Source organism: Gymnogyps californianus, chromosome 1, assembly GCF_018139145.2.
Source record: "Gymnogyps californianus isolate 813 chromosome 1, ASM1813914v2, whole genome shotgun sequence".
Lineage (NCBI taxonomy): Eukaryota > Metazoa > Chordata > Aves > Accipitriformes > Cathartidae > Gymnogyps > Gymnogyps californianus.
This window is the reverse complement of record NC_059471.1, coordinates 22540812-22558235: the sequence shown is the minus strand read 5'-3', so window position 1 is coordinate 22558235 and position 17424 is coordinate 22540812. Positions and strand designations below refer to the sequence as shown.

The window sequence follows — 17424 nt, the reverse complement described above, 5'->3', positions numbered from 1 at the left end:
CTACTGATATAAGTGATGGCAACCCCTGTTCCCAAAGATCTTACAACTGTAAAGGCATAAAGCCTGAGCAAAATCAAGACATGTACAAAAGAGCAGGATGGAAAAAACAGGTGCTATTTGCATACAATAGGTGAAGCTACAGTTGTCAGCCAGGCTGTTAACTCACCATCTACTTCGCTAATTCTGTTAATGGCATTTTTCCATATTCATTACTGCAGGCAGGGAGTTTTAATGAGAATAAGGCGATATGAATGAATTTCAGATTGTGAACTGATTTAGTAAAGTTTTCTGGTTTCGCACACAATTACCATACGACGTCTTCTATGAAGACGGAGAGCACAAAGCAATGACAGACTTTTTTGCACATGTATACCAAAACGACTGTACCAAAAAAACAGCACGTGGAATTAAACCATTCTAAGACCCCAGTTAAGAATAGAAAGCTTTCAAACCAAAAAGGTGAAGCTCAGATTTTCATTGCATTTCTTCTTCCTGGGCAGGAAGGGGGGAGAGGAAAGAGGGAGGGGTCACTTAGTCGTGGCCCAAAGCAAATAAGCTAAAAAGTCCTGATTTTTCTAAGCAGGAAGGATGGTAGACAAGGCCTCCCTCCCAGCTGCTTCCCATGGCTTAACTTTGTACCAAATTCTGAACACGAGCACACTTTCAGCCCGAGTGTTGTTCTCAGCTCCAGCCCGGCTGGCCAAACAGCATCCCTCAATAAACACAAACACCTCAGCTCCTGAAAAGATGTTCTCTGCAGACACGCTGCCCCACCAGAACAACAGAACAGCAAACTCTCACACTGCTTAGTGTTTTACTCGTTTAGTGCGTTACAGCTGGGGACCTAGGGTTTGTAGGTGGATTTCAGCTTCCCTTTCAAAGGCAACGTTTTGTATCTCCAAATGGGCAGAAGGAGCCTGCAAACCTAAGGCAGAGCAGCCTACCAAAGAAGGTAACCAACCCAAATACCCAAGCAGCTTTCAGACCGACTCACGCAGTGCCACAAACGCACACGCTACTGACCCCTGCAGACACGCCTCTACCGTGCACCACCCACACCTCGCACACGCACGCACACCCAGCCAGCTGCAGAGCGGACACGACCCACAGCACGAGGCGCGCCGCCGGCTCCCAGCAATCCCAGCACGCGACACAAGCCCACACCACGGCACGTTCAGTCATGCCAGCAGGCGCACGGTCTGACGGGTGGAGACAGACGGTGTGACGTGTTATAGTACGCAGCCAGGTAGTACCATGACTCAGGTGCACCGCCTCAACACACAACGCTCACGCAAAGCACTCAGGACGCATTTTCCTCCCGCTCACAGCCACAAACTGCCTTCCTGGTAGGACCACAGCGAGAACCATCTCCTAGCAGCGGTCCTTACGCTCACACGCAACTGACTCCCCCACTGCAGCAGACGCACAGAGAATCAACAAAAAGACGCAGCTCAGCGGCAGCACGCCAAGGAAAGCACCACAACCAAGCAATTGCACACGCAGAACCAGGCAAGACACACCACACACGTACACGAGCATGGAAATAGTGCATGCATCCATAGAGAGAAACCCTCTATACACAAACTGCCATATGCAAAAATACATCTGTAGATACCCAAGGCGTGCACAACATGCAGATGTATGCAGAAACAGGTGTGTGGACACCGTGAGCTAGCACGCACACATGTACACGCAGCGCACGCACGCACACGAACGCATGCACAGAGACACACACCGCCAGTCCCACCCGTGTAGCAATCACACGCGCAAACAGGTGAGCACGGACACACGCACCCAGCCGTGGGGAGGCACGCACGCACACGGGTGCACAGACAGCGGGGACGCAGCCGCAGCTGCAGGCACGGGCGAGGCACGGGAGCACGCCCGGCTCACGCTGACACGCAGGGGCGCGCACGGGCACGGGCCGGCACGCGCGGCTGTGCGCGCGCGCACGCACAGCGGCACGCGCGGGTGTGCGCGCAGACACACGCGTGCGCAGGGGCACGCGCGGACGCACACGCCCCCGCCTGCGGGCGGTCGGAGGAGGCGGAGGAGCGGGAGGAGGAAGAAGGAAGAGGAAGAGGAGGAGGAAGAAGGGGGAGAGGCGGGCCAGTCTCCACCCTCCCGGCGGCCTAGGCCGGTCTCTCGGCTGCTGCGGTGGGCTGGGGCCGGCGGCTCGGCTCGGCCCGGCCCGGCCGGCAGGTAAGGGCCGCCCGCCGCGCGGGGAGGGCGCTGCGGGCCGGGCCGGGGCGGCCGCGGGAGGCCCGGCGGGCTCCGGGCAGCGGGGCCGCCGCCGCCGCCGCCGGGCCCGCCTGCAGCGACACACCACCCCGCCCGGGTCACGGGGAGCCACGCACACGGACGCGGTCACAGGGTCAGACACACGGTCACGCCACACGCACGCACACGATGAGCTTCCGCGACATGCACACCCGGGAACACAAACACGCACAGCCCTTCTTCCCTGCGCCCCGCACAAATCCACGCATAAAGTGAAAATAGCGTCTTTCCAGCGTGTGTTTACACGAGACAGCAGAGGAAAACACACGCCAGCAGCTCCTACAAGATGCAAAACATCTCCCGTAACAACTGCATGTAGCTGTAGGCACTGAAGCGCTCACACGTTCAGCAAAACACGTCCTGCGAGTGCAGGAACAAGTGCTTTTCCTGCCGTTCCCAGTATGCGTGTAGCCTGCCTGCTCATTAAAACTCCCAACGAAGTCAGCTGTCCTTGCTAATACATGGTCTGTGTAAGCGATGGAAATGCACAAAGCGAAATACACTTACATGCCATGTTATACGAAGAAAAATCCCTCCGTAAAGAGCGTCATTTTCTTTCTCGGTTAAGGCGGGATTTATTAGATTTAAATAGTGACAGAGAATGAAGGAGAATAAAGGCAAAACCATGTATTTAGCAGAGCAAGACTAACATTTCTTTAAAATAAACTATTATTCCATTGCTGTGATACTGTGACTTAGTTTTAGAAGTCAGTAACTGACAAGGGCAAGCCAGGCTCCTCTGAATGCAAGGTAAATTTAATTATAGTATAATGCACCAGTGATAGCCAGATTACAGTCTGGAATTCTGCAGTGTAGGATCCACAGCTGGTTTATGAAACCATTTTAAAAATAAGGACTTCTCGGCTTTTATGTGGCTACACGGATGACGCACAAAGATACTTGTGTGTTGGCAGTGGGTGTTTCGTTGTAGGGCCATCACCACAGCCGAGAAAAAGCTGTGTTTCCCAGGGGCCGTGGTTCTGGTCTGGACTGGGCAGAGGCAGAGCCCAGGGCGGGAAGGGACGGTAGCTCCACCAGCTGTTCTTAGACTCTGCTGTGAATATCCCGGTATTTCTCTTCGGTGCCCTGTGGCTAGCTGAGTTCAGGGTCCTGCTGTAGCACACAGCCGAGTCAGACTGCCCTGGTTATGAACTGATCCGGTACCACCTTCAAGCAGTTTATATCGGCTTTGTCCCTGCTGCGAAAATCTGAAGTCTGTCCCAGGCTCCAAACTCTCCCCATTGTCAGACTGAGTTTATTCACAGGCAGGTCATTTTACTTGTTCCTGGGCCAACACTGCTTAGAATTATAAACAGTTCCTTATCCTTGCTGATTGTTTGCACCTTCTCCATGTATATGTATGCACATGGATACATGTTTACAGAATGTCATATATACATATGTATGCATGTATATATTTGTAGAGTGGAGTCACATTCCTTCCTAGGCAAAAGAAGTCACGCTCTTGCCAACTCCTCTGGTATGACCCGTTTTTGGTTTCCTCTGTCATCTTTGGCTTTTCCTGTACTTGCTGCCTTTTAAACATGGAATACCAAAACTGCAGATAATACTCCACAGTTTATTTCGAAAGTTTTTGCAGCTGTTAAAAAAATGGCCGTTTTCTGAAGTTTTGAACAAAATGCAAATCATGGTCAGGTGCACCAAAATTGCCAGGGGGATTCCATGAACCAGGGAAGAATGGGAAACATAATGGAAGAAATGTCTCAAAGATCAGTTTTGCTAGTCTTCAAATTTCAAGCACTGGTGTATTTTGAGGCTTATTTTGAAAGTTTATAGCTTCACGAGTACCATGCCAGGATAGATGCCTGTACCAATTTATTTAAATTTTAATTTGCAAGTGGGGATCTTAGGCATACGCATGTGTTGCAGGCAAGTCTTACCTGTGTCTCTATTTTTCTGTTTTTTCATCATTCAAGAAGAAGCAAAATACATTAGATGGTTCTGGTGAAATGGTACTTAGGTGCATGCTTTCTGTATGTAAGAAATGTAAATAGTTTTGATAACTGGAAAAAAATCAGCTCACTATAAATAGGAATGTGCCACCCTAAATTTAATGTTTGTGAACTGGGAAAGTCAATCGATACTTTAAATGTCTGATAAAATAGGTTTAAAATTAAGGCACTGTTTTCACTTTGAAGCATGGCTGAATCAGTAGAACTTGAGCTTAAAAGACAGTGAAGACATTTTTTTTTTAATTTTTTTTAGGATTACTGAAATAATATTAGTGCTTAATCCATATAAGACCAAGTAACTAGCTGGATTACTTCCACAAAATGACATTTGGAAAACTGAGAAAAATACACAATTTGGGGTCAGTGCTATGAGAAGCAAGTGGTATGCTAGCTATGGAAGAGTTTTCAACCCTGGGATAAACCATATTTTCAAGTATAGTAATGGTTACTTCATCATGTTTTAATGCCAAGGTGAAGATTTTGCATGGCAGTCTTACTCTGTATGGTCAAGGCTTTGAAATTCCAAAACCTTACAAAACATAGAAGACTCAGACCGTAGATGTTGGGATGGCTGCTGACAGATGTTGCACAAATCGCCACTTCATTCACTAACATGATTAGGGTGGTTCTGAATTAACGTGGCTTAAATGAAACACTTTCCAAAGAAGAGTATCAGAACCAGGAAGAAAGTCCTAGTGTCAGATACTTCATGAAAAAAATCTGGACTGAAAATATTAGAAGTGTGACATGCCTTTTTATTTGACAGCAAATTCTCCCTCTTAACCATTGGCTAATCTCTCTATACACAAAAAAGCTGTGTAAGAGTAGCTACTTTTGTGAGGAGAAATGAACTAGAAGTATTGGATTCTTTAAAGAAGTTCAGGCTCAAATTTTAAAATACTGAAGATAACATCAACTCTTCATGAATTTTGTTCCTTTGTCAGATTTTCTCTTGGGGTTAAAGGCCTATGTTACTGTGAAATTACTGTTGATTGCGCATTCTGTATAGTAACACCATGCATCTTTTTGAAAGAGTAGTTTTAAGGACTAGGGTTTACTGAACTGGAGTCAAGTCTTTCTAATATAACTTGAAGAATCTGACTGATGGGGGTAACTTGTTTTTTCTTCTTCCCTGCTTCCTCAGAATGACGGCCTTTTGCGTGATGAAACTTCTATGTCAAGCAACCAGAAATGAGAATAGATATGCAAAAAGATTCTTTGGTACTCTTCTGACACAAACACCACAAAAGAGGGTCTTTTCTCCATTCTGGATGGTAGTACCTGACCCTAGAAAGTCAACTGTGTTTGGACTTACTCAACCATTTTGTACAGCTGAAAAATCTCACACGGAACCAAAACGGAAAGCAGCATTTGGAAGTGTTGGGCGAAGAATTCCGTATCGGATTTTGCACGTAATCAACCAGGATGGAGAGAGCTTAGGAAATATGCACCGAGCAGAGGCACTCAAACTTATGGATCAACATGACCTGAAACTAGTTCTCCTTCGTGAGAATGCAGACCCTCCTGTATACAGACTAATGACTGGGCAGCAGATTCATGAAGAAAAGCTTAAACGTGCAGAGAAGAAAAAAGCAAGTCCAAAACCAGGTATGTACATTGTTGACACTACAACACTGAGCACTTTGAGAAATGCTGCATTAAAAGTGGTTTCAGCAGATGAAATCCTCTTACTTGCATTTGTGCAAGTCCAAAGCAATGTCACTGCAGTCCACGCTACTAAGGATTTGCAGTGGTGAAAATAAAATTTTGGATTAGTCTAGTCTTCCACAGAGAAGCCTTCTATTACCTTCTCAGGATTTGCTATTTTGGCATCTGCTGGCTTTTTTTTAAAATCTATTTTTATTTAAGTGGATATAACTAGACTCTGGTTCTATGAGACTCGCTGAATTTCTGCTCTTTTACTAAGGCATAAAGTGACAGGCAGTTTTTACAAACTGAGCACCAGATACACAAATATAATTACATAATTTTGTCACCAGTAGTCATGAAACATTCTCTTCCTAGCTGGCTGCTAGGAAGACAAAGTCTGGAGCCCTTTCTTGTACAGAGCAAGAGAGCAACTTTTTCAATATTGAACACTTTTCAGTGTTTTTTCTTAAGTCAGCCTGCTCCAGCAGTTTAACAAACTGAGTTTGGCAAAGAGGTTTTAGAAGAGGCATCTGACCTTGTATCCTCTTTTCTTATCCTCAGGCTAATGAAGGTATCCATGCTTTGGGGTAGAGTTCTGATTTTAGAGGAGAGCACTATTGTGGTAGTGAGTTTTTCCATTCAAGAAACTACAAAAAGATTATTCAAATGGTAACTACTTTAGAGAATCTTTTAAGGAGGAAGAGACCACAAATTGTTCAAATATATTAGAAGGCATCGTACTTCCAGTTGAATATGGCACTTCACCATTCAAGAAAATGGGCTCAAGATGAAGAGCTATCTAACTTCAAAGCTTTTACATTCAGCTATACTATGTGCAGAATGTAGGAATTTGCACGCTAAGTCTTTAATTCCAGATCCAATGCTTACCTGTTTATCTTTGTTAGACTGGCATTGTGGGTGGTATGCACAAAACTGTAACTAAAAAATACTTTAAGCCTTCTGACCCTGAAAGACTTCCCTGTGTGCCTCAAACATGCACTCAGTCTCCCAGTTATGGCAGTGAGCGTGAGGTACCACGTAGCCACCTTCTAAGGTGAGAGTGGTGCATGCTGAGACAATGAGATTGGGGTGCTCTGTGTATGAGAGAGCAGCATGGGGGAAGGGAGTTAAGCAGACAAAGCACCATAGGCTGTTGAAAGAGAGCAACTAATACAGGTCTCTCAGATCTTAAGCCAACACAGTTTTAGTTCTGTTTTAAACAGGGATGGTTCAGAAGGAGTTATCCTTTTCTTCTGCTATTGCCAAGAACGACCTGGAGACCAAGACTAAACAGATAGCACAGTGGATTGAAAAGAAATACCATGTTAAAGTTACCATCCGGCAAGCAAAAGATAGCAATACAGACATGGTAAGTGGACTCCTGAAAGCTGGACCAATCAATTTAATTAAATAGCTGTACTTGTATTAGCTTCCCTTATTCAGTACTGCCACCTTTTTTTAATATATCATGTGCTGTTAAAATAAGTGATGGTCTAGGTCCCATGAAAGTAATGGTTGACCCACCTTAAGCTGCATCTGTTCAAACACTGCAGTTCTAGAAAAGTAGTCCCATAGAGACAATTCAAGTACCATGCCTTCTTAAGAATGCAGTTATAATATTGGCTTTGAGAGCAGAGTGTAAGCAGTTCCTACTCCTCTGCAGCACCACCTTATTAACTGCTGCTGGTGAAATTTTCTTGTCTAGGCCTTAAGCCAGCTCACTCCCTGAAATTTTCCTATCTATGCCTTAAGCCAGCTCACTCACTGAAAAGTTTAACAGTAAGGTTTAAAAAAAATTCTGCTGTATTTTAGCTGGATTATTTCAATAACCTAAGTGTTCTTCTGAAGATGCATTTGTGCAACTGTGGCTAAGGCTAGTTGTCCACTGCTGTGTGAAAAACTACTGGAATGGTGTTCCAAGACCGGCAAAGTAAACATCTATAAAGATGTTAGGGAGCTCATGGCAACTTACTCATGAGTATAATTGCAGGGCCTTGAGACTTGTCTTCATTGTCATTTGCACAAATGGCTTTTTTATAAAGATTCCATGTAAGGTTTTTTTTTCCTTTTAATGTGCATAGTGAACTAGGTTTCCCTGATGATTCTCTCTACTAAATTGCTGGAAAAAATTGTGATATCACTTCATCCAGAAGGAACAAAATTTTTTGTAGGAAGTTGAATTCACAAGGAAAGGGTAGCAGGAGGAAGAACTGGATATGGGAGGCAGCAGAACATTTCATGACAAAGTCCAGATTTAGGTTGTCCTTAAATCTAAAAGTTTAATTATGAGCTTAAGAGTTCAGCTTGTTATATGAATGCACTGTATCACTCAGTTCAATACTACCACATTCTGCTAACCTTAGAACAATACTGCCCCTTAAGAGGAAAGCCCCATAATAATATGCCCGAATCTAGTGGGAGGAGGGTAGGGAGGAGTCAGATGCATTCCACTTTCACAGACACCTTTCAACAGCGAAACAGGATGAGTCAGGAATTCAGCCTAAGTGTCAGGAAATGGCTTAATCCTTCTGGTGACTTTCCTAAACCTGCTTGTGAGTAAAGAACAAATGGTTAGGAAAGGACAGACGGAACTGCTCAAACCAGGACTAGCAACTAGCTCGTTTCAGCTAATAGCTAAACCACAAGCAGGAGATCGTGTCATTACAGAACAGCCTGAAATATTTTTCTACCTGTGTTTGGGCATTTAGTCCTATTTTTCTCCTTCTTTTTAGTTCATGCTTTTTGATCAGATTTTGGAGACTGTGTCCGAGAAAGCCACTTATCTTTCCAAGCCAAAAGTTACTAGAGAAGGAGTGAGTACCTGTATTTTAAGACACATGTCAGACAAAGAGTTGAAAGCACACCAGAAGATGGAAAAACAGAAAAATGGTACAGTAAAGAAAGATGAAAACGAAGATCTGAAGTCAAATGAGTTGCATCAGTGAGTTTATGAAGAGGTGTAAACAATATTAATTTCTTATTAAAAAAAACGAAACTGTAAACTTGATCAAGTTATTGTTGAGCTTTGCACTGGTCATTCTGTGAAGAATGTTGTCTCAGTTAACCTTTACTGCAGAGTCAGAATTTCAACAGTTGGTATTTCATTTTCCATGGGCTTATCCATTGTCTTGCTTTCTGTCACAACCGCATCCTTCCCTGGCTGCGTTTTAGGAGGAATGTAGCCGCTCAGATGAGAGGCTAAGCTCCTCTTAGGACGAGAACGCTTTGCCTGCCAGAAATAAATCCAGAATTAGCAACTTAACATATCTATGGAGCAAAGACTACTAATGTGGTGGGGAAAGAAGAAATCAATGAATAGTCCAGCACTGCATTATTTAAAGGAGCTTCAGAAATTAAGAATCTCCCAAATTAAGTAGATAGCTGGCCTGTTTTCCTGCCTGAAGTCACATTCTAAAACACATAACGTTTACCCTCCTCTGAAGTGACAGGGTATGGTTGAGCGGACTTTTTCAAGAGTATAACTTACTTTCGAGTTCAGCTTTCTCTTTTCAGGATCATGTACAACTGCGTGCCTTGCTAGGCTCTGCTACAGTTACAAAGAGCGGGGGTGGGGGGGGAGAAAAAAGAGTTAGGTTTATCATTTCAGATGATGTGATTCAGATTAGAACAGTGTAAAAAATACATACCTTCATTGCAAACACTCTTCCACAGGCCGGATAATCACAAGAGAATGGTTTTTTCTCCTCATGAAAAGAGAGGATATGGCTTTGAAGGTTAAATACAGTTGTGTAAGTTCTCCCACATCCTTCTCTTGGGCATCGGCAGACTTCCCTCTCCACAGCATGTGTTTTTTGATGCTGCTTGAGGTAATCTTTCCGTTTAAAAGTTTTGTGACACTCACTGCAAACTATCGGCTCTGAGTGGGAGAGAGACAGGCAGAGTATAAATTAACAGCTTCTTACAGGAGCTCAGAATCAAACCCTAGTAGTCCCCTAGAACAATGCTAAAATCCACATGAAATGCAAGGAGCTCAGAGACTGGAAGAGAATAATGCAGTATGAATTATCCAGATCTGAAATTGTGCGTTATACAATTTCTTGTTAACTGGATCACAAAGCAAAATTAGTATACTGAGCAGCATTTTCATCCCTTAAAAGTCTAGCCAGAGTGACAACCATTTTACTGATAAAGTGTTAGCAAACAAGTTTGTCTAGACACAACGACAAGTTGATGAAATGAGTTCAGCAAGGACTCCTCTTCAAATTAGCAGTTTGTTTCCTATTTGTATTAAAAGTTACGTTCTATTTACTAAAGCATTTGGAGTTTACCTGTATGACTTTCTTTATTATGTTTCAGAAGCTCTGTCCAAGTTTTTCCAGTATATGAGCAGTTTTCTTTCTTGCATGCATAGCCTGTTAGACAGGGCAAATGTTTACAATCACAAAGGTTCTGGCAAACACAGTCCAGTTTTACAAGGGGGAACTCCACTTTCAGCATTTGAAAATTAAAGGCCAGTATTGCTCCTCTCCTCCCATACTGCACAGTGATGGGACAAGAGGCAACCAACACAAATTAGACCACGAGAAAATCCTAACAGATTTAAGGAAGAAACCTTGTATCACTGACACAAGTTGTCCAGAGAGGCCGGGGAATCCCTGACCCTGGAAACATTGAAAACTTGACTGGATGCAGCCCTCAGTAACCTGGTCTCACTGACCTCGCCTTGAGCAGGGAGTTGGACCAGATGACCTCCAGAGGTCCTTTCCAACTTAAATGATTTTATGAAACTCTCTCTCCTTGCTTCAGTAAAACTACTTCCTCACCAGCCATACGCTTTCACTGAAATAGATGAAAATAACTGTAATAATATATAATTTCTCTATAAATATTTGTATTACATATTAAAAAAATAAGATCTTGACCATACAGTAATATTCCAGAGTCTAAAGAGACTCTACCATTCTAGCAAGCAGACAGGATGGTTTTTAAATGAACCACAGAAAGTCAACAGTATTTAAAACCCAGGACTGGAAAGGTCAAACAACTATGAACAAGTCCGTGTCTTAAGAAAGGAATGCAGTATGAATCACAGCTTTTTGGATACTCTTCCTAGTCCCTTGGGTTTGGTTTTTTTTCTAGCACTGGAAAGTGGGTTAGCTGTCAATAGTACTGAAAGAATGGATAGGAGCGTAGCAGGATTAGCTCAAACATACATGACCACTTCCTGACGATTTCACTTAAATACCTTTCACATAGGTACACTAACAACTTAAAAAATGCAAGCCTACATGGTTTTGCCAAGGCTCCATAGGAGATCTGTGGCAGAACTGGCAACTGATCCTAACCTCTGGAGCTCTAGGCTAGTGCCTTAACCATTAGCCCATCTCCAGAAGACAGAAGAAATGGCTGAAGGAATCCTGAGCTCTGTTTAGCCTGCTGCGAGTACATTGTAACTGAACACTGCAATGCCTTGCAATTGTATCCCATTTGAGTATTCAAAATGGGTGCTCTTGTTTTGTCTGTCTGGATCACTAGGCCCAGAATACTTTCATGTCTGTCATACATCCCTGCATACTCTCTGTACTGGAAGAAGTCCTTTTTCCTTTGCTAAAACATAATTGAAGCAAGAAGAAAAACTGTATTACCTTCATGTATCTTCTCGTGCCGCTTTAGTTGACTTGGAGTAGAAAAGTACTTTCCACACCCTTCATTATTACATCTAGGTATAAAATACACTGGTTTAGTTTCTTTCACTGCATCCACATATTTTTTGTTCTTTAAGTCAAGAACAATTAAAGTGGACAAAATAATCCAAGTTTCCCCTTGCCTAGAGAGCTGTTCTGTCCCGTCCCCCCCGGCCTTGTAAAAGTAAATTCCATAATATGTTTCTAAGAGAGGACTCTTGATCCCCTCGAGAGTTAAAACTATAGTATGATTTTCATGTATACAGCAAGTTAAGCTTTCGCTGAAGAATCAAGCCTCATATCATCCCTACACAGTAGGCTCTTGAAACATAAAAGAGAGATAGAAAGTGGAGGGTTTAAGTGGCTTGTACACATCTAGCAGTCAGAGCAGCAGCTCTGACAGTATTTTTGTGCCTGTCACCGAGCCATACTAGTGCACTTCACTTAAGTGGAACACTCCTGTTAAGTGTGTTCCACCTGTAGGAAGTACAAGACTAAACTTTGCTTTCATCAGATCTATACTGATGTGTCATGTAAATAGTGGAGTTGCAATGCACAGCTTCTCAGATTGGTGTCCAAGCCTCTCACCATTTTTAAGCTACTACTCATTTCAGTGTTAGCCAAGTCACTGCTTGTTACTGGAAAACAGAGGTAGCTGCATTTTTCATTACTGTGCAAGCTCTTATGCTTGTATTTCAGACTGTGTGAACTAAAAACTGGGGTTTTTTTGTTTATTTTTCCTATGAACTTGTAATAAACCCTAAGAAAATGTCTGGAATGCTGAAGTTACAGAGCACCAAGACTGTTGCTGAAAACAGACTACTGAGCAAAGGACTAGTACAAGAAATGTACTTGCAGCCATGACTACAAATTCATTCCAGTTTTTTTTTTTAAATGCCACATCAATGAAAAGCTTGAGAAGAGGCACCCGTTTCCATCTACAGTGTTTAAATGGAATTGTTAAAGTTCATTATTAAAATTATCCACCTACTTGAAGGGAGGTTCATTGGTGTGGTGACACTGATGAACTTTAAGTTGTTGATGTTTCCTGAAAGACTTGTTACAGCCTTCAAAGTCGCACTATTTAGGAAATTAAGTTATCATTAGAGGCCAAATAATGACAGCTCAGTCCACATGTGTTTGCTGAAATCCCAATCATAGTATTTGAACTTGTACAGCATGATAACAAGTTGAAGTATTTCACTAGATACACAAAAAGGAGCTTGTTTAACCTCCACTTTACAGCGTCGAAGGTAATTACTCACCACATATTGCTTTTGCTGATTTTGATGCTTGCGCTCAATGTGCTTCTTTAAGTTTGATTTTGTTCCAAATTTCTGATTGCATCCATAAGCTGTGCACCTGCAAATGAACTGCATTTTTTATTATCACTCTCAAACAGCGATTTGTTTCCTAGGCAGATACAGCAATCATTGGACAAGAGGAATACACAAAGAATAACCGAAACTCACAACCCAAATATAAAAATTTGCTTTAAAGACACGAAAAGCCAGAGGCTAAGTTACAATCAAAAGCCACAGGAAAACATATCAGAAGAGATTTTTAATAAAACACGTAGGAATTCCTAGCTCCTAATCCATGACATGCAGCTATTAAGGGCTTAGTAACAGGAGATAACTGCCCTTCCTTCTTTTAATTCTGTATTCTAGGGAGAGATCTGCCCATTCCTTTAAGCATCTATTATGGATCACTGCCAGATAGGAGGTTTTAGGCTAAGGAGATTCCTCACGTCTCACCCTGCGTGCACGCTGTTACGGCAGCACTCATACCAAAACTAGGCATGCATGCTCTGCACCACCCACGCACCAGTTCTAACTCCCCTTCATTTCCATAAGGACAAGCGTAATGCATTTTAAGAAGTAAAAAATTTGGCCTTACTCGAACGGCTTTTCCCCAGTGTGCGTAAGAAGGTGTCGAGCGCGGTGGAAATCTCTCGTGAAACCTTTACCGCAGCCTTCGTAATCGCAGACGTACGGCCTCTGAAAGGGAGAGGGTTGTTCAGAGACGACAAACCACACCTCACGGGGCTCGGCTCTTTCCAGGAGGCTGCCTTCAGCAGGATGCCCCGGCGGCGGCATTTCAGACACAACCCACGCAGCCCCCCCCGACGGTGTTGTGGGTACCCACGAGGTGAAGCAGGCTGCCCGACCCCCCCGAGGGGGCCAACGCCAGCAGGGCCCCGGGGCAGCCCTGGCCCCGCGCCATCCACCTGCCGGGCCCCGGCACGCCGCCCCTCACCTCACTCACACAAAACCTCCCTCCCCCGCCGACGGGGAGGCCCGAGCGGGAACCCCGCGTCGCCGCTCCCTCAAGGCCATCGCCGCGCTGCCGGCGGCCCAGCGCCGGCCGGCCCGGCTCACCTCGCCCGTGTGCCGGCAGAGGTGGGCGTCCAGCTTCCAGGCCTTGTTGAAGGTGGCGTCGCAGTCGGGGAAGGAGCAGATGAAAGGGCGGGCGGGGAGCGCGCTCCCGCCGCCGCCGGGCGAGGACGCGCGCGCGGGCCCCGCGGCCTCCTGCGCGCTCCCCGCCGCCCGCTCCCCGGCCATGCCGGCGAGCACGTGACCGGCTCCGAGCGGGAATGTCCCCGCCCGCCTCCCGTTCTCGCGCCAGCCGCAGGGCCCGGGGACAGGGGCGGGGCGCCCAGCGGGCGCATGCGCGGTCTGGCGGGCTCTGAGGCGATGGCGCCGGCCCGTCGCGGCCCGGAGCTGGCTGAGGCGGCAGGGCCGCGGCTGCGATCGCCCAGCGTGGCACGGCGACCGTGATCCTGCCTGATCCGCCGTCCGCTAAGGGGCTGTGAGAGGTGCACAGGGCCACGACCTCCTCACCTGAGAGCTTGATCCCGAAAGCAGCCCGGGTCCGTGGTCCCTTCTCCATTACCTCATGCGCCAGACACGACCCCCCTGTTGCCACCTGGTATGGAGCCACCTCACGCACCAGAGGAGATCCGATTATGAAGAGATCAAAAATACCTAATTCTGGTTCCTCCCACAGAGCAGCTCTTTTGGGGTTTTAGGGACGTAGGAGCTCTGCTGCTTCCCCAATAAGCACTGCATGGATTTTGCAGGTGCCAGGTCACGTCCTGGGGCAAGGTCTTTCCAAGTAGTTTTGATTTGAGTCCCTGCCTGCCAGGAGAGAGGATGGGTCTACGTGATGCTGGTTAGACTCAGACATCAGCCTCTGCTGCACACTCCCTGCCACCTGCCCTGCGATTCAAGCATTTGCAGCCCAAGCAGAGGTGTCTGCTGTCCAGGATCCCACAGCAGAGGTGGTCCGTCACCGTGGCCTGTGGTCATGCTGTGTCCCCAAGCTGCCTGAGGTCACAGCTACGGAAAGAGGACATGGAATTCCACTTTGCTGAGGGGCTCTGATACCTTGCGCAGCACCTCTCTGGTACCTGACTTGCCTTGCTGAGGTATCACATCATCTGTTCTGCTTTGTGCTATTTGAGTTGTCACCTGAGCTTTATTTTAGGAGAGTGAGGGACAGGGGAAGAAAGCTGGAACAGGGCTGTGACAAGGGAACCATCCCAGGGAGAAAAACTCCCATTCCTCCTTCTCCGTATGTGTCCTGAGAGCTGGGAAAGCCTGAGCAGATGGCGGTGCTTGGAGCAGGCTAGGGAAGTGGGGGAGGAAAGTGGGGGGATCAGGATCAGGAATCAAGCCTATGAGGGCTGGATGGGAGAGGAGGGGACACGTGAAGTGAGATTGGCAGGAGTGCTGGACGAGGTACCTAACGGCTGTGCACAGCACGCAGCGGGGAGGGAAGCTGCTGGGCAGAGCGAGGAGTTCATGCCAGGCCAGGGCCACAAGCAGATCCCCATGGCCCTGGGGGAAGTCTCTTATCTCACTCATCTGTAGCAGGATTAAGGGGAGGGCTGAATCAGTCAGACCCTCGCAAAGCAATGGCAAGTAATCACCTTATTTTTGGAAGGGAAGTCAGTCTGAAAAAAATCTCAGCTTTTAACAAATGCTAACCAAAACACTTAAAAAGTTGCTATGTTTTTTTGTCTCAGAATTGCAGTAAAAAACAAGCCTGAAGTTATAAATCTTCCTTTTTGAGCCTTTGCCTGTGAAAACATGATATTGCCTCAGGCCTCTCTAACACAGGTGAGGAAATAGCATGCGAGGGAGAAAACTTTGTAAAATGTTGCTACTGGCTACACAGAGAGCAAATATTCGTCACATAGGGTTTTGCTCTATGCAATGCCAGTTAGAGATTTCAGCAGAGTCCTCTGGGAATTTTAATTGAATTTTGGAAATATATAAATAGAGGAAGACTCCAGGACTGAGCGATTCTCATTGTGTTGTGCTGTTGATGTCTTCCGAGGTGACTACAGAGGGAGGATTTTGAGGAGTCCTTTAGTAGAGCTGGAAAGAGCAGTGGGTTCCCTTTCACATTTGATCTTACTCTTTTCCACTGTGGGAGGTAAACCTTCTGAGAGGTAAACATATGCAATGGAGAAAAATAAGTCTGAAGATGTACATTTCCAACACAAGGTCCACATTCTACTGATAAATTTTAATAATCTGTAAGCTGAAAGGGAGCAAAAAAACCAGAAAACTGAGGCAGTTCATTCCCTCAAGAAAAAAACAACGCACAACTCCCCCCCCCCCCCCCCCCCCCAAAAAGCCCACAGGGTAGTAAATCCCTCGGATTCTGATTAAAACTATTCCTTTAAGCCAGCAGGATCTACCCAGAATTAAGTATCAATCCAGGAAAGACTGCACATAGACTGCACATGAGTGAATACTCATTTCCCTCTGAAGAACTGCTGAGTGAATGGGCCATGTATCTGTCTACCAAAGGCTGTTTCGTTTTCCCATCCCATCATTCTGCTGTAGGCAAAGTCGTATTTACTTCGTCTCCAAGAAAAGTAGTTTCTCTTTATGCAGCACAATTGAAGTCCAAAGATCTTATGTTTATGAACATTACACAGAAATTATTTCAATGTGTACTAAAATGCAGATAAATACATTTAAATGTGCTTACAGAGTAGCTGTGGAATTGCAGAAATTACTCCCCTGCATGAGAAAGTTTGCAAACTGAAAGATTACTTTTTCTTATAGACTTGTTGCAAGCTAATATTGGCTGTTTGAGGCACCATATGTAAGGTCTCTTGGCCTCGTCCAGTGGAGGTGGGATGCAGAATGACTGTGACTTAAGAATAATGCTAACTATTACTAATGTGTTTTTAGCTGGTCCCTACAAGTTTTGTGACCGTGACTGCAATTGCAGTGTCAACAATCCTGCAACAAGTCCAGACACATGTCTAAAAAAAAAAAAGACTTTCTGCTTTCCAGAGTAAGTGGAGAAATGATGTTGAGTAACTCAATAAAGTTGGCAATAATTGTCAGGAAACATCCTGCAGTTTATAGAGACATTCCTCGGTTATGCATGGTGAACTGTCACATCGGGTAGGATGGAAGTGGAATACAGCAAAGAAGTAATTCTGGCATTTCTTACAAAGGTGAAACTTTGAGCTTTTTATTAGTAGAAATGTGAAAATGTGCTGTGTGTTTCCAGATGTGCTGGAAACCTATGGTAGTAGGATTCATAATCACTCCTATGGATCACTTGATTGTGAAAACAATAGTGTAGTTTTCCAACTACAGGTAAGACAACTCATCTTTCTAGGAAGAGAGCTTTGTGTATGCCAGCAATATATTAGATCCTCTCTCACAGAGAAAGCAAACATTTAGCTGAAAAAGGGTTTTTTCCCCTCTGGGCAATAGATGCCTCAAAGCACAAAAACAACAAAGGTTTTTTGGCAGTTGTTCATTTTTACACAGTTGAAAAGGGAATAGACCATTGTCTGTTGATTATTTCCAAGATCGTAAGGAAGCTGCAGTAGCAATATT

At 45.0% G+C, this 17424-nt stretch overlaps 2 protein-coding genes across 2 annotated transcripts; one reads left to right on the top strand and one right to left on the bottom strand.

The window, feature by feature from the left end:
* The first annotated feature begins 2158 nt into the window (after positions 1-2158).
* On the top strand, positions 2159-8848 carry MTIF3 (mitochondrial translational initiation factor 3). The gene is made up of 4 exons (XM_050909617.1): positions 2159-2202; positions 5398-5861; positions 7127-7272; positions 8636-8848. Exons 2-4 carry the CDS (start codon positions 5399-5401, stop codon positions 8846-8848), a joined length of 822 nt encoding a protein of 273 aa, XP_050765574.1. The 5' UTR covers positions 2159-2202; position 5398.
* Positions 8833-14112, bottom strand: GTF3A (general transcription factor IIIA). The gene is made up of 9 exons (XM_050915061.1): positions 13930-14112; positions 13448-13548; positions 12814-12910; positions 12540-12628; positions 11510-11583; positions 10193-10276; positions 9551-9780; positions 9391-9450; positions 8833-9132 (listed from the first exon to the last, which is right to left on the bottom strand). Exons 1-9 carry the CDS (start codon positions 14110-14112, stop codon positions 8971-8973), a joined length of 1080 nt encoding a protein of 359 aa, XP_050771018.1. The 3' UTR covers positions 8833-8970.
* Positions 14113-17424: the final 3312 nt, after the last annotated feature.

Coding starts and splice junctions, on each gene's coding strand:
- MTIF3 (XM_050909617.1), top strand. CDS start 5,399: ATGACGGCCTTTTGCGTGATGAAACTTCTATGTCAAGCAACCAGAAAT. Junction 5,862..7,126: donor AAAAGCAAGTCCAAAACCAG/GTATGTACATTG, acceptor TGTTTTAAACAG/GGATGGTTCAGAAGGAGTTA. Junction 7,273..8,635: donor AAGATAGCAATACAGACATG/GTAAGTGGACTC, acceptor CCTTCTTTTTAG/TTCATGCTTTTTGATCAGAT.
- GTF3A (XM_050915061.1), bottom strand. CDS start 14,112: ATGGCCGGGGAGCGGGCGGCGGGGAGCGCGCAGGAGGCCGCGGGGCCC. Junction 13,549..13,929: donor TCTGCCGGCACACGGGCGAG/GTGAGCCGGGCC, acceptor TCTCCCTTTCAG/AGGCCGTACGTCTGCGATTA. Junction 10,277..11,509: donor GCACGAGAAGATACATGAAG/GTAATACAGTTT, acceptor CCTGTCTAACAG/GCTATGCATGCAAGAAAGAA.